General features: G+C 55.4%; 2 protein-coding genes across 9 annotated transcripts in view; one reads left to right on the top strand and one right to left on the bottom strand.

Moving 5' to 3' along the window:
- LOC117647606 (segmentation protein cap'n'collar) overlaps positions 1–18,859 on the top strand; it is a 64,989-nt gene extending 46,130 nt beyond the window's left edge. For 6 of the 7 annotated variants that reach the window (XM_034389449.1, XM_034389444.1, XM_034389445.1 and 3 more), the window contains exons 6-14: positions 11,456–11,795; positions 12,108–12,220; positions 12,389–12,506; positions 14,234–14,644; positions 14,847–15,167; positions 15,296–15,415; positions 15,535–15,722; positions 15,818–15,991; positions 16,083–18,859. In XM_034389449.1, coding sequence (XP_034245340.1) covers positions 11,456–11,795; positions 12,108–12,220; positions 12,389–12,506; positions 14,234–14,644; positions 14,847–15,167; positions 15,296–15,415; positions 15,535–15,722; positions 15,818–15,991; positions 16,083–16,508 — 2,211 coding nt within the window. In that variant the 3' untranslated portion in view covers positions 16,509–18,859. The remainder of the gene's footprint in view (positions 1–11,455; positions 11,796–12,107; positions 12,221–12,388; positions 12,507–14,233; positions 14,645–14,846; positions 15,168–15,295; positions 15,416–15,534; positions 15,723–15,817; positions 15,992–16,082) is intronic. The other variant, XM_034389447.1, reaches the window with a different exon arrangement.
- Position 18,860: 1 nt separating this feature from the next.
- Positions 18,861–21,129, bottom strand: LOC117647613 (uncharacterized protein PB18E9.04c-like). 2 transcript variants are annotated; one of them, XM_034389461.1, is made up of 5 exons: positions 20,333–21,129; positions 20,022–20,195; positions 19,780–19,945; positions 19,648–19,697; positions 18,861–19,016 (listed from the first exon to the last, which is right to left on the bottom strand). In XM_034389461.1, the coding sequence occupies exons 1-4, from the start codon at positions 20,909–20,911 to the stop codon at positions 19,678–19,680; spliced, it is 939 nt and encodes a 312-aa protein (XP_034245352.1). In that variant the 5' UTR covers positions 20,912–21,129; the 3' UTR covers positions 18,861–19,016; positions 19,648–19,677. The 2 variants fall into 2 exon arrangements, with proteins under 2 accessions (XP_034245352.1, XP_034245351.1); XM_034389460.1 differs by having other exon boundaries at positions 18,861–19,697.
- Positions 21,130–21,427: the final 298 nt, after the last annotated feature.

The following is a 21,427-nucleotide window of genomic DNA, read 5'->3' as shown; positions in this document are numbered from 1 at the left end:
GCCTGGCATCGCCTCCTCGTCACTGCCAGCCAAGCTGCCTGCCAGCGAGGGGTCAAACTAGCGACCCGCACAACGCCCGGCGAAAACGACGAGCAAAAACAACGCGAGAGCCTAGCCAGAGCCTAGCCGTGCGTGCGTTGCTAGGCCTGGCCTGGATGCCTGCAGCCAAAGCTACTCGGACAAAACTGCCTGACTGAAACCACGCAGCCAACGAAAATCAAGGCAAACCCTTCCAGTCAAAACTACCCTCCTAGCTTGCGCCCGCTTAAAACGCCAAGGTTTTCACTGCCGTTGCCTTTTTCGGGTAAACGACTCGTCCAAAGCTCTGCCATTTCAGCATTTGGAAGCTCTGACAAGATCATTCATTTTCGAAGAAGTTTCGTTGGTGGCCGCTTTCGCCGCAGCTGTGGTTGTTTTTACTGATTGGTTATTGCTTTACGGGCCACCCTTGACCTGGTGCACACTGGACTGGACCTAGCGGGTGCGCCCCGCCTCTTGTGTCTTGTAACTCAGCTCAGTGACACTGCCAAAGTGCCGTTTGATGCCTGCCTGGCTCATGCCTGCCTGGCTCATGGGGGCAACGCGGGACCCTTTGACCCTCATGTCAGCACGGCCTGTCTGCCCCGGTTGAATCCGATCGGATGTCTGCTGCCTGCTCTTCCAGTCGTGTCCATTTCGAGTCGATCGGTCGCTCGGTCTTGTCTTCGCACACAAAATCTATGTGTGTACTCAGTACACACTTCTAGGTGCGTGCTTACAAGCATGCACTTCTAGGTGTGTACTTGCCTAAGCACGCACCTAGAAGTGTGTACTTGAATGAGTACACACTTATAAGTGTGTACTCAGTGAGTACACACATAGAAGTGCATGCGTTTTCCCTATGCCGCGCATGCACCTCGCAAGTGTGTACTCACTAAGTACACACTTATAAGTGTGTACTCATTCAAGTACACACTTCTAGGTGCGTGCTTAGGCAAGTACACACCTAGAAGTGCATGCTTGTAAGCACGCACCTAGAAGTGTGTACTGAGTACACACATAGATTTTGTGTGCGGCTAAATGCGGCGTCGATGTGTCGATATCTCTCTTTCGAGTGAGTCGGAGTGTCGGAGCTTTGGATGGGGATAGGGGAAAGCTTACTTTTCGTGGCTGCATTTTACGCCGTCTTATTTGATAATAGTTCGATTGTAATAATTATTAACGGCAATTAAGAACGGTACTAGTTCGATTTCTTGTCGTTTATAGTATTTCGAGTCTTCTTGATGCTGTGGGTGTTGGCGGGTTGTCAGTCTTCTTCCTCGGTCCTCCTAATCGTTTTCCCAGTGGTGCTTTTGTCATTTTCTTGTAGTGTCCTCCTCGCAAATTATTTTCTGTCGTCAATATTTCCGGTATATCATTTTCGCCTGCAAATTTCTCCAACTTATGGCCATTCTTCTTCCCCGCTGGAGCTGTGCTCTCGGCGCGGGGCTGATGACTCGGCGAGTGAAATGGCGTTGCTTGTCCGTGTCGCGTAGCTCGGCGTGGCTCGGCGTCGCGTACTGCAGTAATTGATGGTTGTGTGCATTTCGGCAACACGACGACTAGCGGCGAGGCGGCACCACAATGGCCAGGCCGTGACTTTGCCGCGCCACTGCAGTGCGATCTCCAGGATCCCCAGTGTAGTGTCGGGGGCTTCTGTTTCGACACTGGACACTACTGTAAAAGCGGTAAACGCTGCACTTCCTGCGCCACTGGATGGGCTCTCTCGCACCCTCAGGACACACCCTTAAGAGTGAGAGAGACAGCGCGACCGTGTCCGGGAGCGAGAGATGGAGACGACAAGCAACTTTTCGTGTCGACTTGGCGGGAATGTCACCGGGAACGGAAAGGAAGGGGCTACAGTGAGTGACGGGGCCCCGAATTTGTGTCTCTGTTTTGCTCTGCTTTGCGGATCGGAAGCGCCCCCTGCCTTTTACAGCAGTGCCAAATGATCCTGTGATGGAGGACTCCACGTGGTGGTGCACAAGTTCAGTTGATTTGGACTGCGGAGTTCGATTGCTCCCGTTCTAAAACTACGCGTTTTCTTTTTAAAGAACGAAAGCAAGAAGTCAAAGGAGAAGCTTGTACTACTGGAGGGTGCATGCGTAAACGCGCTAGGTGTGCTGCTGCCCGCACGAGTGAGGACACTGCACGTAAAAGTTTGTATAGGACAGGGGTCCCCCCCTATTGACAAATTGACCGGCCAACATCCAGGCAAACACTCGAGGGACTTGCGAGACCCCATTCGCGAAGAAAGCCTGCTGCAAGTCGCTGTGAGTCACCCACCTTGGACGCGGCTCGGGGCTTGACCGACGGCTGACTTAATTTTTTAAAAAATATCACTACGTATTTCTTGTTACTGACAAACTGACAAATAGGGATAGTGATTAGCGACATAACAATTTTTCGAACGTTTTCTTTTGTGGTACGTGTGCTGTAAAAACAAATGAACCTTTTACAAAACGAACTTAAAATTTTGCGTCAGCCACAAAGCTATCCATGTTACTTGACTTTTTAACTTTTGATGCATTATTGCAAACATTTCTCTGCCACTCGAGGAATTTTTTTTGCACAGTGTGGCTCTGACCAGCGAAGGTCGAGGACGCGGTCCCTATACCGTCGCCGCCTTTTCTTTTTCTTTCTATCTCTTTTTATTTCGGAGTGAAGCTGAGAGAGAGATTGTGATCATTCACTTTTGGCAAAGTGTAGTGCTATGGGCGGGTCGTCGCTAGCCAGCGTTTTGACGAGGGGCTGTTTATGGGTTGTCGTGGCGACCGGGCCGGACCTGGCGACGGCCACACCACTGCCACACCTGTCCATGCTTGTCCATTGCGGGCTGGCTGTGCTGGCTGCGCTGTTCCGTCCTCGGCGCTGAAGGGCCCCCCAAGGGCCCTCGACGTTCCACGCGAAGGGCAGGGCAGGCGAGCAAGGCGCCTCACCTGTTGGCTGTAGATTTGCATTCCGATCCTTTCGAGTACCTACACTCGCGGGAACCAAATAGTTAACGGCAGCCCGGCTTCACTCACACCTTTAAAATAATAATAAAAACATTTCCAGCCGCGTGAAATTTTTCCAAAAAGTATTTTGTTGGTGTTAGGTGCTGGAACTGTAGCGTTCGGACGGCGTTGTTTTCCTACACGGATGTTGCTCTCCAAGTCGCTCGCCCGGCCGGTCGAACGCCGACTTTTGTCGTCGTGTTTACCTTGTTCTTTGGTTATTTACTTTATCGCGAGCAGCCATTATGACGCGCGTACCATTACGCACCTGACGGACCCGCGCCGTCTCTCTCGCACCCCTCCGGGCCTCCGGGCCTCCGAGACGGCCCCGTGAGTGCGAGCGAGAGAGACTGCTGACGGCCACCTCTTGACGGCCAGCCCTTTGTTGGCGTGACGAGGGGTGGCGGCACGGCACGGCCCTGCACTGCGAGTCGTGTCACGGCCGTGTTCGTGTCGTGTCTGGTCGCGATGCTATCTAAGAGGCGCGTAATGATTGGACCAAGTCCGATCCGACCTCCCCGATGACGCCCTCGTCGGCGGCCCCGCCGTCCCGCCAGCCGGAGGGCACCCTTCGTTATATAAAACGGCCAGGAGATATCTTCTGGCTGGAGGAAAGTTCTCAAGCGGTCCCTGAATTTTTACTCTGAAATAGTTTGGACGTTTCGTTCTATACCCGTACACGGGAAAAGTTCGGCGCCGGCAAGACAATGGACTCGAGTGCCATCAGCCACGGCGTCGTGGGCTCGGCGACGGACTTCGGGGAGATGACGGGGACGTGGCGATTCGGGTCCCGAGTGAGGCAGCGATGAGGACCCTGATGACGACCATTTGGACGCGCAGTGCCCGGCAGTGCCCCGCAGCCATGCCGGCACGCGTCCAAGACTCGAGCTCGGGGAGCGCCGTGTGGCCCCGGCCCGTGGCGCGGCCCTGCGCTGGGGTTGCCTACCCGGGGCTGCTACGGCGCTCGCGCTGGAGGCTCGCTGATGAAGCCTGCCTGCTTGCTTGGCCCTGCTTGGCCCGGGTACGCCACGGACGCTGCTTTTAGAATCCCAATTTTCAAGAGCCGGGCCGAGCGGAGCCGAGCCGAGCCGAAGTCTGACGAGTCGGACATGGGTTAATTAATCACTGGCTGCCACCGGTGGTCAGGGCCCCAACGGGGCACCTGCCTGCTCCGCTTGGCTCGGCTTGGCTCGGCTCAAGCTCGGCTCGGATCGTATTTTTGAACCGCGCGGTCTAGCGGTAGCGCCATTTCCGCTGTTTGTTTGTTGTGGTTTGTTTTACTTTTTTTTCTGTCCCGTTTGTAACGTTGTTCCCGCATCCGTACTATACACGCGTGTTCCTGTCCCAAATGTCGCAGGTTAGCATCGACACTGTCGCCTGGATGGTGACAGATCGTCGCACTCCCTGCTGTCTCTGTCGCTCTCTTGGCCCGTGGGAGAGAGAGAGAGAGAGAGAGAGAGAGAGAGAGAGAGAGAGAGAGAGAGAGAGAGAGAGAGAGAGAGAGGCGCGGCTTAGTGACACGGCCTGTCACCTGCTTGACTCGCTCCGCTGCCGCGAGTGACAAATCGTGGTCGCGGGGACGGTCCGGGACGGACCGACCGACGCCCCGACCTCTGACCCCCGGCAGGGCCCCGGCAGGGCCCCGGCAGGGCCCAGGCCAACCACCCCGTCGGCCGCCCCTGCCGGGGACCCTGTCGAGGACCCTGTCGGGACTCCGGTAGGCTTGGAGAAAGTTTTGACTGGGTGTAATTAATTTTGTGCAGGGGGTTGGGCCCGGCGTGGCCCGGCGCGGCCCGGCGGGGCGGCGTGTTGTCCGCGGAGACCGCAAAGGTGGAGGAGAGACCACCGTGGTCACAATGCTGGTCCTGATGGTGGTGGCGGCGCGGCCGGTGCGGCCTCTGCCTTGCCGTCCTCCGCCGCCGCGACGCGCTGCTTGACTGTGTGGGGGCGAGGCGAGGCGGGGACTCCAGGCGACACGAAAAAAGGGAGGCCGTGCGGGTGGAAGCCGTGTCTCGCCGTGTCCGCAGAACGCTATTGATGTTTTCGCTTTTTCTGCCCCGCCCGATAACTAATGACATTGAGTGCGGCGGCGGCGCGGCGGTCCGGTCAGCGAGGGCGTCTGGCACACCGGCACAGCGGCCAAAAAAAAATTGAAGTAAAGGATTTTGTTTTTAAAAAATTATTTTTGTCGGCGTGGTGTTTGTTCTAGTGTTCTAAAGGGTAGGAATATTCCCGGGAATTAAGGGAATTCCCGGGAACGTTCCCGGGCACAATCAGACCCAAAAAATGGGAAATTCCCGGGAATTTTTAAAACATGGCTAAAAATAGCTAGTTTTTGCACGAAAAATGTTGATAGTGCAAGGGAACCAATTAATAATTATGAATCACTCTAGTGTATTTGCATTTTTCTTTCAGAAGAGAGCAAGAAAAAATGTTTCGTAATACTAATAAAAAAATATTCGTAAGAAAAAGTTTAATTTTTATCACATGAGATGGATTTCATTTGAAGCAATGTTCCCGGCCAAATGGGAATGTTCCCGGGAATTCCCGGGAAGTCTCGGGAATATTCCCCTGAATGATTGTTCCCGGGAATTTTCGAACACTAGTTTGTTCTTGAAATGCGATTTTGATAGCGTGTGCCCACGGGTTGGCGCGGACCATTCGGCCGACAGCGAGCTGTTGCTGCTGCTACCTCCACCGGAAAACATTCAATGTTTCAATCGGGTTCCCTGTTCAATCGAACTGCGCAACTAGTCGTTCACAAGCCACCAACTGCTGGACCAAAAATTATTTTTTTAAAAAAATAATTGCTTTTTGTTTGTTTGTACTGGATTTGTTTCATAATTTTTTGGGGAACTTAGTGATTGCATTCGAGCCTTCTTTGCGGTTTTCTCTGTTCTACACGCCTCTCCTGCATTTGAAAAAAAATGCGTGGAAGAAAAAAAAAACAGGAAAAAAAAAAGAATAAAAGCGTAAGGTGTCTGTCGGTTCGCTGTGCTGTGCTGTCCGGCCGGCCGGCCCGGTGTTTCGTGGTTCCCTCATCCTTGAGGGACGGCGAGACGGAGCCTTGGCCGGCGAGCCTTTGGCGTGCCTTTGGCGTGCCTTTGGCGTGCCTTTGGCGTGCTTTTGGCTGCGCACTGCTTCGCCACGGGGCGCCCCGTGAGTGCGAGCGAGACGGAGACAGAGAGGAGGACGGCGAGTGGAGGCGCTTGCGCGGCCCGGCGATTCAGACTCATTGTGTGGTTCGCGCAAGCCTCCCGCGAGTAATGAGGAGGCGAGAAGAAGAAGAGAAAAAAAGATAAAAGGAAAAGGAAAATAAAAAGGAGGCAGAGTAAATAAATGAGCGACTTGGATTGGTTCTGCGCGTCGCGGCGGCGCGTCGCGGGCACTGCCTCCGCGGCGGGGTTTTCCCGGTGGCGTGGGCGTCCGGGACGCGTCCAGGACACGACGCGAGTGCTCCCGTGCGCGGAGCACAGCACGGATGAGTGGAGTAAAGCAGAGGAATCCCCCCCCCCCTCGGACGCCTCGCGGGCCCCATCAGGCAGGCCGTCTTTGTGGACAAATCGCGAGCGAGCGCGCCTCGCCGTGCCGCGCCGCCTTCCTTGGAGCCTCGTGATTGCCGCCCTCTTATTAATACATACTTGCTCTAATGGACAAATGGGCGTCTGGCGAGCCGCGTGTCCTTGGGGCGGCCGGCTTCACGCCCTGCGTGCCGTGCCCTTCGAGAGGCGTCCGAGGCGACGCGCCGTCGCACAGTGGGCCAGAAGACCGGTGGAGGCGGCCAAAACTCTAGACGCGTTTTTAGCTCCGGAGTCGCTAAATGGGACTCGAACCCAACGTGTGACCCCACCAATGGATTGCTCTCCGAACGAGGAATCCATTGGTGGGGTCACACGTTCGGTTCGAGTCCCATTTAGCGACTCTGGAGCTCAAAACGCGTCTGGAGTTTTGGCCGCCTCCGCCGGTCTTCTGGCCCACTGTGCGCGCTGTTTCTCACGCGGCCCTGGTCACGACGACGGCGACGTCGGACGGCGGCGGCAGCTGCTGCGGCTTGTCCGAAAGCGGAAACGGTCCGCCAGGAAATACGGAATGCTACTCGCTTGTCGCGCGCATTTTTCTAAAAACGCGGCTTTTGCCTGTCGCCCCCTCCGGGCCCTCTGCGGCTGTAGCCCGCTGGAGCCGCTGGACCCTCGGGCGGCGAGTGCTGGAAATGACGCCATTTGTTCTGTCGCCCCTGTTGGCGTCTCCCCTGTCCGCGTTGTCGGAGTGAGTCGCGCGGTGGCACACTGGAAAACTCCGGCGGCGCTCCAGTTTTTCCAGCGCGGTCCGCTGGAGCCAGCCAGCCTGCCAGGCAGGCAGCGAGGTCCTAATGAAGACGCGGCTATTCGACAGGCTGCCCGGCCGGGGCCCGGCCGGGGGGCGGGTAACGCGGTGGTAACGCGCTGCGCTGCGGGCTCAACGCAGTCGCTGCCTCTCTCGCGCTCGGCGCGCGCGTCGCTCGGGTGCGAGAGAGACAGGGCGACCCTGTTCGGAATCGGCCTGCCGGGCTCGGCTCCTGAATATGGAACGAGCACCTTCGGGCCTTCGGGCCTCGGGGAAGTGGTTTCAAGTGACTGTGGGTCCTCCGTATTCGGGGTTCGAACCGTCGCACAGTGGGCCAGAAGACCGGTGGAGGCGGCCAAAACTGGAGACGCGTTTTGAGCTCCAGAGTCGCTTAATAGGACTCGAACCGAGCGTGTGACCCCACCAATGGAATCCTCGTTCGGAGGGCAATCCATTGGTGGGGTCACACGTTCGGTTGGAGGCCCATTTAGCGACTCTGGAGCTCAAAATGCGTCTAGAGTCTTGGCCGCCACCACCGGTCGTCTGGCCCACTGTGCGCCGAACTCTTGGCTGGGGTCGTGGCCGTGGCGGGGCCTGGGCTGCCTGGGTGCGTACACACTGCATGCGCGCTGATACCACGAGCACCGCGTTCGCGAGTTGCCGGCGCCGGTCTCGGTTCCGGCCTCGGCCCGGCTGGGCTCGGCTCGGCTGGGCTCGGCTCGGATCGCCTCGGCCGGCCTCGGCCTCGGCCCAGCAGAGAGCGCGCCAGCGCGCCAGAGGTGACGGCGGAGTGAACAAGATAGATTATGCCCCACTCATTTCCAACGACGCTCGGCAGCCGTGCGGCTACACTGCAACAACGCGGTACAGGCGGTACAGGCGCGGCCAAGAGTGGACTGGAGCCTTCAGGACCGTCCGCGACGACGCCAACGAGGACCTGCAGTGCAGAGTGAGGGCGACGCGATGGGGCCATTTTGAAGGTGTGCCCGCCAAGACAGCGGTGCTCTGCTCGGTGCTGCTCGACGACCTCGAGGGCCTTCCCTGCCTCGGCTTCCTTCCTTCGCCTGGAAGCACCGAGGTGGCACGCCGAGAGTGAACGCACACCGGAAAAAAAATGAATAAAATGCAGCAGAGTAAGACAAGGACAGCTGACGGACGGAGCCGTGAGGCCCGTGAGGCCCGTGAGGCGACCCCAGTTAACCCGAAATCACTCGATACCCGCCTGGATTGATTGGCGTCATGCGGTACCCGCGGCCCCGGCGTACCCGCGGCCCCGCCAGCACCGCCGGCACACCGTCGTTCCGGTGCCAACGCTTTCTCCGCCGTCTTAGACGCGGCGTTAGCAACGTGTCTATTTGATTAAGGCCCGACCCGGGCCGGGCGTTTGGCGTGGTCCTGGACACCCGGAAGGACGCAGCGAGGTTGGTAGGACGCGCGGAAGGGCGCAACCCGAAAGGACACTGCGGGATAGCGTAGAGGACACTCTGAGCTGAGGAAACCGAAAAGACACTCCAGGGCTCCCGCCGGGATGCGTACCCGGAGCCCCTCGGGCGGTACCCGTTGGCTCCACTCCGGCCCGGGGCCCGGGGCTGGCTGAGGCTGGCCGAGGCGCAGGTGGGTCACACGCAGGTCGTCGCATCGTAAAGGGGCGATCGTCAATACTGCAGCAGCACTATTTGCCTGCACGCCACTCGCACGTAGCGCGTCCCGCGTGTGTCCCGCGCGCCTCGCGGGGCTGGCTGCCTGCAGGGCTGGCTGCCTGCAGGGCTGGCTGCCGGCGGGGTCCGCAGGGCCCGCAGGGGGGCGCGGTGTTTGGGTGTCGTCGCGCGTACAGGTCCCCGGGCCCCCCTGGCGGGGCTGGCGGGGCTGGCGGGGCTGGCGGGGCCGACGGGGCTGGCAGCCGGGCGTCACTATTCGCGCCTGGATTCCCTGTGCACACCGTGTACCCCATCATGTCGAGGGGGCGGTCAATATTGACACGCAGCACCGCGTCGCCGGACACGCTGCAGGCCGGTGGGCTCGCTCGCTCTGTCTCTCTCTCGCGACCGCGGGGCGCCTCGGCGTCTCGTGGAGGTGCGAGAGAGACGGAGGGACTCGGCTGCCGCTGCCGGTCGACCACTGTCCTCTGAATGGGCGGCGGGGCAAGGACCTGCTTCGGCGCTGTGGCAAAACGATTTGCCGGAATTTGAGAGTGCATGCGGGAGTTTTTGATACTAGGGGGTTCGCCGGCAACGCGGGATGACGGCGGCGTGTCCACGACGTCGGCGACGAACGTTGTCCGCGAGCGCGCCGGGCCGGGCCGGGCCGCGCACAGTGGGCCAGAAGACCGGTGGAGGCGGCCAAAACTCTAGACGCGTTTTGAGCTCCAGAGTCGCTAAATGGGACTCGAACCGAACGTGTGACCCCACCAATGGATTCCTCGTTCGGAGAGCAATCCATTGGTGGGGTCACACGTTGGGTTCGAGTCCCATTTAGCGACTCCGGAGCTAAAAACGCGTCTAGAGTTTTGGCCGCCTCCACCGGTCGTCTGGCCCGCTGTGCCGCGCCGGGCGGCTGGATGGTCCCGAAGGGCCTCCGCGTCCCGGCCGTCCAGGGCCCGCGGCCCGGCCGGCTGTGCCCGCGGCGTGGCGCGGTGCGGCGCGGCAGTAAAACAAAATGACGGAGTACCTAATCAAGCATGGCACTTTGATGTCTGCTGTACAAATGGGCGAAATAAAGCAACAGCGACCCCGCGCCTTGCCGCGCTGCATCGCCGTGGTGCCGTACCGCGTCCTCCTGGCTGCCTGCCTGGCTGCCGGCCCCGCGGTCGCGGTCCGCCACGGTCCGCCTCGCGGGTTGGGCGGCTGGGCTCCCCGACGACCTACTTTGTGGCCGCTTGGGATGCGAGTGTTGGTTTATTGGCGCTGCTGCCCTTTGCGCGGCCACCGAGCGGCCCGGAAAAAAAGACGAATCCCAGACCCAGGCTTGCGTTGCCGCCGTCAGCCCGTCAGGTCCGGCCCGTCGACGCGGTGCTCGGACACAGTACTGCAGGTCAAACTGGATGTATCTGGTGTCGACTCGCCGACGTGTCGTCAGGGAAGCCGTCACCATCCTATGGCGCCTCTGCGCTGCGCTCTCCACTTTTCTGATGCTTTTAATAAACTGTTAATCTTGACGTGGATTCCGAGAAATCGATACCAAGTTCCCCCAGTCACTCTAGTCTGGTATAGTCACTGTGTGACTCTCTGGCGGTCCACGGACGCGTGCCCTCGCCGCCGCCGTTCTGGTACTGGGCCAGGTGGCGTCGGCTGCGTCGGCCTGGCGCACTTGAAGTGCACCGGGCCGCCGGCCCCCCCTCCGAATCTAAACCGTGCCGGCGTGCGTCTCCGCCGTCTCGTTGCCCGATTATGGCAATTAATTTCGCCCAGTCACCATCGGTCACGATGGCGTCTGCGCGAGACGAGGCCCACTAGGCGGACCTCCGCGTCGCACGCGCGGCGCCAGCAGCGACAGCCAGTCCTCGTCCTGTATCAGCGCGCGGCTCAGCTCGCGTGCCGCGCCACTGCCGGTACCGGCGGTACCCACCTACCTGCCTGCTACGCTTGCTACGCTTGCATAGTACTCGAGGACGCTGCTGCGCCGATCCCCACGCAGGCCGCGTTGTCGCGGTCCGTGACTCGACAGTTTCCAGTGTCTCACGGATTCGCCTTTTTGGGACCTTTTTCGAGCCTTCCTCTTGCTGGGGTGAGATTTTTGTAGGGTGGAGCGACCGATCGTGGATCACTTTTCCAAACAGGATCACTGCGGATCATTTCCAATCGACTCAAAACGATTTTTTTGTGAAAAAAATCAAGTTCAATGAGTGAAACGCACTTTGTTTTCTTTGGAAAATCTGATAATTTGCTTGGGAATGATGGGAGGTGGTCCATGTGTGGAGCAGTGCTCCATGTTCGGCACTTTACCGCACGCGCCAAACCTTCTCGGAGTTTTTGTCGCGGTTATCTAACTACTTGGGTGCGGCCCGTGACCGTGACGCGGACCGCGGATTGCCTCGGCAGTGATAAAGCCTCCAACTTTTGATTGGTTTTGATTTTGTGTCGGGTGCAGCCCTTTTGAACGTTTCTCTTGCGGTGTTGCAGGGCCGCGCGCCGTACGGTCGCGCCGTGAGCATGGAGCAGCGCTGGCAGGACTTGGCCAACTTGCTAAGCCTGCCGGCCGGCCAACAGCAGGAGATGCAGGCCCACGGGCCCGTGCCGCCGCACCACCATCACCACCACCATCACCACCACCACCACATCCACGGTGGTGCGGCCGGCGCCGCGCCGCAGCCCCTGGGCGCGCACCACCCCCAGCACTACGGCTATGACGGCGTCCACGCCGGCGCGTCCCCCGCGCGCTCCGTGGTCCTGCACAACGCCACCCTGGCGCCGCCCGTCGGCGACCTCAACAGCTCCAGCGTGTACTCCGGCCTGTCCATGGGTAAGGCGACGAGCGGTGCACAGTGGGCCAGAAACCGGCGAAGGTGGCCAAAACTCTAGACGCGTTTTGAGCTCCAGAGTCGCTAAATGGGACTCGAACCGAACGTGTGACCCCACCAATGGACTCCTCGTCCTGAGAGCAGTCCATTGGTGGGGTCACACGGTCGGTTCGAGTCCCATTTAGCGATTCTGGAGCTCTAAACGCGTCTAGAATTTTGGCCGCCTTCGCCGGTTTCTGGCCCACTGTGCGGTGGCTCTAAAAGCTTTGGCGTTGTCGTTGGACGTGTGCGTGACGCTCTCGGACCTGCCGCAGGCTCTGCGGTGGCGCAGTCCATGAACCTGACCAACAGCAGCGAGCCCATGGGCGACGGCTCGCCCACCAGCGCCTTCAAGATGGAGCCGCCCCACGACATGCTGTACTACCAAGTGAGTTGCCCCCCGCGCCGAACGATCCAGAAGAACCGTTTAGCCACTCTGTCTCTGTCGCACTCACGGGGCTCTCCGTAAGGGTGCGAGAGAGACAGAGCGACAAACAGGTCTTCCCTGGAGAGACTCGCCGCCGCTCACCGGTCCGCTCCCTCTTCCTGTTGACAGAACTCCTCGTCCGGCACCGAGATGGGCCAGCTGGCGCCGCTCAACACCACGACGGAGGGCTTCTTGTCGTCCATCCTCAACGACGAGGACCTCCAGCTCATGGACATGATGAACGACAGTGAGTATCGCCAGTTGGCAGCGCAGTGGAGCAGCGCCTCCATGCGCGAAGCGCGAACCACCCCCCACCCCGCCACGCCGCCATGCGCGCGGCGCGGCGATACCCCGCGTCGTGCAGAGCCCCCGCGCGGGGAGTATGTCCGTCGGCATGGCGGCAGCGCGCGCACGGCCCGACGACCCGGCCCGACGACGACCCGGCCCGACGACGACGTCGTCGCGCTGTGCTTTGAGTTACTATTCCGCGCGTGGACCACGTGTGTGTCTGACGACCCGCGTCCAAACGCCAGCCTCATGTATTTTCCATTGTTTTATTTTGGGCTTATGATGTTTTGCCTTTGGGTGTAGCGCTGCAGGGCGCCGCGCGCCGGTGCAAGGTGGCGGGGCGCGGTGGGGCGGGGCGCGGTGGGGCGGGGCGGGGCGGGGCGGGGCGGGGCGGGGCGGGGTGGGGCGGGGTGGGGCGGGGCGGGGTGGTGGGGGGCGGGGCGGGGCGGGGCGTGCGACCGGCGGGGCCGCAGGGCAGGGCGGAATGACTGGTCAGTATGACCGTGTGGCGGCGGCCCTGCACTACGCTGTTCGGCGCTGTGGCCGCCGTGGCCGCGGGTGCCGCGTCGGTCGGGAAGCGGCCCCGATGGTTGCACTTTTCGGGCTTTTCTTAGTACACACCTGCGCGCCGCGGAGGCAGCCGAGGCTCCGCTTCCGTCTGTTTGCACACCTGAGAAATGGGACTACAGATGTGTAGGTACTGTATGTCGCGCCGCGGTACCGCCGCACCGCGGCGGGTGTTTGTGCTTCGAGTTGGTGACGCGCAGGGCAGGCGGGGCAGGCCGACCGCCAGTGCGCAAGGACGGAGTCCCCAGGACCGCCAGGACACGTGTACAGCAGGGGGGCCAGGGAAACGGGGTCGTTTGGTTTAGAGTCACTGTCGGACTCTAGTTTGGTTTCGGCGCGCGTGACCGCCGCGCCACCGCCGGCTGTGTTTACGGGGGGCTCGTGCCCCAAGTCTTGAGGAAGTGGCAGGGCCGGTCTGGTCTATCTGCGCCTCAACTCGCCACTCGCCATCCGTACTGATAAGCGGCACGATGACTCAGCAGTTCCGCGCGCGACGGCGACGGCGGCTTGGCGGACTGCGACGAGTCAAGGGCGGGCCATGGTGATGCCGATGGCGGGGCCGATGGCGGGGCCAGTCGCGGTGCGGGCCAGGAGGCCTAGGCCTAGCCCAAGCTCAAGCCCGGCCCGCGGTGAGGTGTGTGTTGCCGTGCTGCGCTGCGCGCTCCACCCGCGTCGACGCCTGCGTGAGGCGCGAGGGCGAGGCGCGTCCCAGGAGCTCATTGTCGCGTGTGCTCGTGAGTTGACGTCGCCGCCGGGCCGGGGCGGGCCGGGGCGGGCCGGGGCAGGCCGCCAGAGGGCCTTAGCCGGTGTCGGCGATGCGATAACGCGGGCCTGCCAGATCCGGGCCAGAAGCGGGTGGGCGCGGAGGGCCGCGGCCGCGGCGCGCCTCACCCGTCCTCGCTCTCGTCTAGCTTCTAGGCGCGTGGCGTCGTGCGTCGGCGGTGATAGCGGTGAGAGAGGAGGTCGAGCGTGCGGGGTGGCGGGGGAGCGTGGACTTGGCAGGACAATTTGCTCTATCTTATCTGGTCCCCAGAGTCCGGCCGGCCGGCCAGCAGTGTCACTGTGACACAGCGTTTGCGCGTTTGCCCGTTAATCCATACGCTACCCGTTCTGTTGCAGGCATGTACCCCCTGCGTATGCTGGACGGGGCTGCGGGGGCCGTGGGCGGACCGGGCCCGGGGGCGGTGCTGCCGGGGGCGGCGTCGGGCCTGATGGGCGCCACGCAGGTGTCGCAGGCGTCGCAGGCGCAGAGCGACGAGCGGCTGGACGCGTCCAGCGACAGCGCCGTCAGCTCGATGGGCTCCGAGCGCGTCGCGTCGCTGTCCGACGGCGGCGAGTGGATGGACGCGAGCTCGGACTCGGAGCACTACCAGATGGACGGCAAGTACCGCCCGGCCGGTAGCAGCCTGGCCAGCCACCACCCCAACGAGTACAGCGGGTACTCGCCGCACCGCGCCGCGCCCGCCGGCGTCGCGCAGAAGAAGCACCAGATGTTCGGCAAGCGCTACCTCCAGGGCGAGCCTGCCACCGGTACGTGGACGGGGATGACGGGGAGCAGGAGCAGGGTGTCGCGGGGCGGGGCGAGGCTCGGGGAAGTCTGGGAGGGTCGAGGGCGCCTGACGCACCGCTCACCGCTCACGACGCGCGGCGCGACAGTGATAAGGATGACTGGGATGGCGTTCGCACCTGCCAGCGATTGTTTACTAAAAGTGGATGACTTGCACTCTTTCAGGAGGACTGCCGGTCGGTCCTGCTCCCGCCATGGCCACTCCGATGCCGCTCAAGTTGGACTTCGGCGGCGAGGCGTCGCGGCCCGGCGCCATGCCCGGCGCCATGCCCCAGCCTCAGGGCCCTCAGGGCGGCGCGTCGGCGGCGCCCTCGGCCAGCGGCCTCGTCATGAACGGCTCCGTGGCCTCGGGGCTGGGCGTGTCCGCCATCGTGCCCTCCGGCGCCAGCGCCTTCAGCTCGCCGATGTCGCTGGACGAGGAGGAGCAGCGCGCCCACGACATCAAGTTCGGCTACTACGGCCACGAGTACCCCCGCCAGCACCATGGTTTGTGTTTCTCGAAATTTTCACCCGATCTTAAAATTCCAAGTTTTTCTCAATCATGTCGCAGCACAACCGTTGAAATGAAAACTGGCGACCTCTTGACTCATTGCTGTTTGTTTTGTTTCCCACAGCTCGGCCTCCAATGGAACCGGTGGCACACAACCACACCTACCATTTGCCACCACCTCCGGAGAGCTCGGGCTCAATTCAACGCCCCCTGCAAAGGGACAAGCCTTCCAAGTCACGCGACTGTAAGTAAAATAAATAAATTGAGCCTTGAGAAATGCTGCATTTAATTTGGTGTGGGAGGACCTGGAGCGAATTGTTGCGATGGAATTTGTAATGAAATGTTGCTTTGTGCCCAATGCAGCTCGCAGAAGCGACGATGCACACTTGTCGCGCGACGAGAAGCGTGCGCGAGCTCTGAACGTACCGATGGCTGTGGACGACATCATTAATTTACCCATGGACGAATTCAACGAACGGTTATCCAAGCATGACCTTAGTGAAGCGCAATTATCTCTTATCAGAGACATCCGTCGCCGTGGTAAAAACAAGGTATGTCCTTTGGTTTCCTTTTATTGTTATGAAACTAGAATATATAAATTTAACAGTGTCTGGAAAGTTTTATTTTGTTGTAATTTTGTTCCTAGGTGGCTGCCCAGAACTGCCGCAAGCGCAAGCTTGACCAAATTGTTTCTCTTGCCGATGAAGTTCAGCAAATGAGAAGTAGAAAGCAAAAGCTTCTTAGGGAACATGACTACCTCAACAGAGAAACTGCACTTGCCAAGGAAAAGTTCAGCCAATTTTACCGACATGTCTTCTCTGTAAGCATTTGAGACTCATGCGCTTAGTGTTTCATATCAATCTCTATAGCTCTTGACTCACAAAATACTGTTCTGCTTTAAACTTTCCTAGGCCCTGCGAGATGCTGATGGCAACCCTTACTCTCCGTACGAGTACAGCCTGCAGCAGGGCCCTGAGGGCAACGTAATGTTGGTGCCCTTGTCTTCCTCCAGCCCTGCAGGGGCCAGCGGTCCCTCAGGCATGGCGCTCGACTCAGCCCACCAGCAGATGTCTCGCTCCATGTCACAGTCGCAGTCTCTGTCAGAGGCAGCAGTAGCCCCACAACCTCACCCCCACTACGTCAGGTTGTCCATGTCCTTGCCGCAGCATTCACTGCATCAACATGACCGACTTAAAGACCAACAAGCTCAGCACTCGCAGCAGCACCCCCATGCCCCCCACCCTCACCCCCACCACCCCCACCCCCATCACCCTCACCACCCCCACCACCCCCATCATCCGCACCACCCACACTCGGATCCCCATCACAAGGAGTGAAGGGGAGGTTGGTGGTATGCGGAGAAGTATGAGTGAGTGAGTGTCTGTATGTGTGTGAGTGTGTGAGTGATTGTGTGAGTGGGCATGGGAGGGTTTTAGTTTCATTTTCATTGTTGGTGTAACTGTCAAATGGGTTTTCTGCTAAAAGTTGTATCTGAACATATTAGTGTGCTACCTAGCTTAAAGCTCTATATGCACATTTTTTTTTTTTGTTGTTGTTGTTGTTGTTTTGAAAAAATGAGAATCTTCTTTTCTCAATCATTTCTCTTTCAAAGTAATTTTTATTTTGTTCAGCAACTAAAGAGAAGTAAATAGAAAATTATGTCTGTAGATAAAAGACATGTTTGGAACTCGTAACTAATTCTGAGTAGATGCATTGAATTTTTGACACTGGACTGACTGGTGGTTCTAAAACGGGTCATCATAGATCTTGTGCAATTTCTTCAAGAAATTCTGCCAAGTTTTAGCTATGTTTAATTTATGCAGTAAAAGAGCTTTCAGATGCATTGTTGTAGTGGCTTTCAAGTTTTATCCACTTTATTGTTTTATCACCAGTGAAAATGATTTTTAATGTCCTTAGCTGTGTTGATGTTGTAGAGGCAATGCAACCTTGTGATTTAATGACCTGCTTTTCATGCAAGTCAGAAACAGCTCAAAGTGAATGTGATGTGATGTTAATATTACTGTAACTCTCTAGCTATGCTTTTGCTTTTAAATTTATCTCTTTGTCACACTAAATTTGAAACAGACTTTTGTTTGTTTCCTTGGGAGGCACTTATTTTTTATGTTAATTCTTGTGTCCTTCTGATATTGGCATACATGTAAATTGAGAAACAAACCAAAAGAGGCAAATCCCTTTTTACTCTTAACATCTTTTTCTGCTTATACTGTAACGAACTCAAATTTAGTTGGGAATATGGTTAGCCTGTTTTGATGTGAATGTCTTCATTCAGGAATTTGTCCAAGTTTTTACTCTGATTTGAGTATTTAGTTTTGCCTTCATTTATTTCTTAGGAAGGGTAGTCTCAAAATAAATCAAAGTTTTCCTACCCTGTGGAAAGAAAATGAACACATTCTGAAATTTTCCAAATCTATTGGAATTTTACTGATTCACCAATTATTTTTCAAATAATTGATTGTTAAGTATATTGGCAGCAATTTTTTTTTTTACTTTTGACTAATTGATGATAGCAGTGTGCTTTGGGTGCTGAGGCTTTTAATTATGATCATGGCATGCAGTTTGTTAATGCAAATGACATTGCATTTACATCATTGTAAATTTGATCTCAAAAGAAATGCTTAGTACAATAACTGTCCGCATGCCATGTAATCCCTCCATGTTTTTTTCCACTTCAATTTTTCTTACTTTAGTCTGAGCCTAGCCTGCATTATAGTTGCCGTAGATGATGAGCCTTATGTGGAAACTTAATACCTTAGATCGGTTAGAAAGTTATGAAATAAGAAGTCAGAGCTATAATGGGTGTCCAGCAATCAGTTGCTATTGAATTTGGATTAGCTCTCCAAAAGCATCTCTGTTTCGGAAGTCATTCACTATACTACTAAAATTGTGCAATAGATACGGTGCAATGGATCTTCCTCAGCAGGGTCTACGAAATACACTTTGTTACCTTACTGATACTAGTTTTTATTTTGTCATAGTTTTGGCTGCTATTAGAATTATGTTTGGGTTGTAAACTCATTTGTATTCATATGTACATATTGTTAATGAGAGAGATTCTACCAGCCTTTTATATATTTATGTGTTATGTAAGTTATTTTCAGTGTGGAAATAATTTTTAAAAGATATTAGTGAACAAAAATTAACATCCAAATTAACCTAGACAGGTGGATGTCAAGTTGGTTTTCTTTACAGCAAGCTGAAGGTGATGGTTGAGGTCATGTTTGCTGCTTGGAAAGGGAATTTGGCCCTCGTCTGCTTTGTACATAATGCAACGATTGTGAATAGAACATATTTTTACTACTATCAATCATTAAGTGGAATGGTGAATGTAAATAGTGTACAGATAGCTTATATATGTATAATTTTCTGCTGTCCAATTTTCTCCCTTCTTTTTTGTATGTATAAATAAATGTAAATTGAAATTATTATATTAAATTGAGCGTTAACAGTTGTTAATCACATACAGGAGTGGTAGACTATATTTTTATGGAATGGGTTTCAAGAAATTTTATCTTCTACTGTACCTCTTTCACTCTCTTTGAGGGAACAAAAATTCAATCTGACTCATTTACAGAGCATCTTAGAAGGTTTAGTGAGTGTGTTTTGACTGCATTGTTTATTTACAAAATTAAACAGACTTGTAAGGAAAAATAAAACCAACTGATCAATAGTTGTTTGTCTTTGTTTCCTTTATTCCACCTTTCAATTGATCAGTAGATCATGTACCACAAATAACTATCCAAAGTACACAAAAATAAAAACTGAAAGCAATATTGACATTTTGAAAAAATGTCCCAAGGGGAGTCTTGGAGAATATGAGACTGCAACTGCAACATGAAATTAAAATCACTTAATCATACAGTCAGTAAGTTACTGTAAAACATCAAAAACAAATCATTTTCACTGGGTACCGAAATCAGACGTAGAAAAAACTTACAACACCCAACACATGCCATAGATTGAGACAGAACGATCAGCACTTAAGGAAACAGACAGAATAAAAATAGATTCACAGAGAGTTTTGAACAACACAAACATAAAACAGGCTTATGACATTGCCCATCCTAATTACCGTAACTCAGTCAGTCTTGGAAACTTACAAACTATTATCACCCATGCAACAAAATGTTGCAAATTATTCTTTTGTTAATAAGTGCGCCATATAATGATCTTTCATTTAATGTGCATTATGTACATTTTGGGACCAAACTGGATCCCTTGCTCTAAATTCTAGCAGGAAAAAAAATCAGGATTTCTCATACAGAGAAGAAGTAGAACAGATAATTTACCACAGATTTCCATTTCCATCACCAACACAGACCCAAGCAATAAATTATTAAACAATAAACTCTGCGTGACAATTAGGAAGCTGTGGTGCAGATAATGCGTTTGTTGCACAAAGAAACACACAGTGCAGGAAACACATACACATAGATAAATTGATGGAAAAGAACTTACATCAGTACCAAAATGTTCAATTTATATAAATCATAGCGCTAACTCCGGATCTTAAGAAAAAATTACAACATTAGGGTACAAATGCATCTGCAATGCTGCAAACCAAGTAAATACCTTCCTGCTGTCACTCACCAACATATTTAACTTCATCAAAGGCTTTTCTTGCCTTCTTCAACTCCTCATTCATAGTTAATAGATCTTTAACACGAGCATATTTACGCTGGTCTTTACGTACAAGAAACACAATGTCTTCCACTTGGACCCTTCCTGTCCTGCCAATCTCCATTCCCTTGTGTGTCTGAAAAGGTTCATAATAATAAATAACTGCGCCAGGCAAAGAAATTAATTTTACAAGATACAATATAAAGGCATACCATCTCAGTAATAAATTCTATGACTAGATCTTCGAGTAGATCGACACTTTCAGTGTATGGGTTCTGGTCATCACCAAATCCATACATCATGCATCGTAACTCCTTAGAAAACCATCTCTTCCTTCCGGACGAGGTAGAGCCCAAAGGGGCTACATATTCCAGCTCTTCTTCTTCCTGAAATCATACAGAAATGTCTCGATGTCAAACAGAGCAAAACAATCCGCAAGCAGCACTGGGCCACTTCTTAGAAAGCAGTTGAACTAGAAATATAGTAACTTTTTGAAACGGAAAACTGAGAATCTATAACATACAACTTCACCCTCTTCAGGGACAGTGGTGGCACCAGCGATGGAAGTAGTAACTGGAGTGACTGTTGTCGCTGAGGGGGCTGAAGTGGCCGGAGGGACTGTAGTGACCGGAGGGACTGTAGTGGCCGGAGGGACTGTAGTGGCTGGAGAAGCTGAAGTGGCTGGACAAGCTGAAGTGGCCGGAGGGGCTGAAGTGGCTGAGGTGGCTGTATCTGCTGTTGTGGCTAAAGGGGGTGTAGTGGCTAAAGGGGCTGCAGTTGCTACAGGGGCTGTAGCGGCTGAAGGGACTGTAGTGGCTAAAGGGACTGTAGTGGCTAAAGGGACTGTAGTGGCTAAAGGGACTGTAGAGACTGAGGGGACTGTAGTGACTGAAGGGGCTGCAGTGCCTGTAGTTGCTGCAACAGCTGTAGTTTCAATGGTGGGCGAAGAGACCGAAGTGTCCGAAGAGGCTGAAGGGACTGCGGGCGTCGCGGGGTCCGCTGGAGCTCCGAAACTAGCAGGAGCAGTTGTAGTCACTGGCGAAGGCGTGGAAGGGCCGATCGCCTCCGTGACCGGCTCAGGGACGGGCGTGGTGTCCATCATGATATCACCTTTCCCACAAATCAGTACAGATTCGGGACACAAACAGACGACGCACCTAACCCTACCACCAAACACCAACAAACAAGAACAAAACTGCGTCTGCTGGTATGAGAAATCCAGGAGTCTGATAAAGCCGGAAACGGATACGACTCGGGTGCGGCGCGGAGAGCGGCAACCATTCTCAATTTCAAAACACAGCCTATCCTGTTCCGTCCTGCTGCGCTCTGCCGCCCCGCCTGCCTCCGCTCTAGTATCTAGTACACAAAAGCAGAGGTCGAACCAGCGTACGAGTCCATCTGCGTCGAAAGAGCACTACCCACGTCGGCAAACAGCGCATTTCTCGCGAGCACCGCTACCACCGTGGCACTTTTGCCAAAAATATAGTAAATTATTTTCTGCGAGGAGCGGGCTGCTTAACCGATACGGCGCTAGTCGGCACTAGTGACTGCTAGGCCACAAGTGCTGTTCCAGGTTCCCTGTATTCATTCATTTTCTCCCCTTCATGTCCGGCCCTCC

Source organism: Thrips palmi, unplaced genomic scaffold, assembly GCF_012932325.1.
Source record: "Thrips palmi isolate BJ-2018 unplaced genomic scaffold, TpBJ-2018v1 HiC_scaffold_2, whole genome shotgun sequence".
NCBI classification, from domain to species: Eukaryota; Metazoa; Arthropoda; class Insecta; order Thysanoptera; family Thripidae; genus Thrips; species Thrips palmi.
The sequence above is the reverse complement of the archived record's forward strand: the minus strand, read 5'-3'. Positions and strand labels throughout refer to the sequence as shown.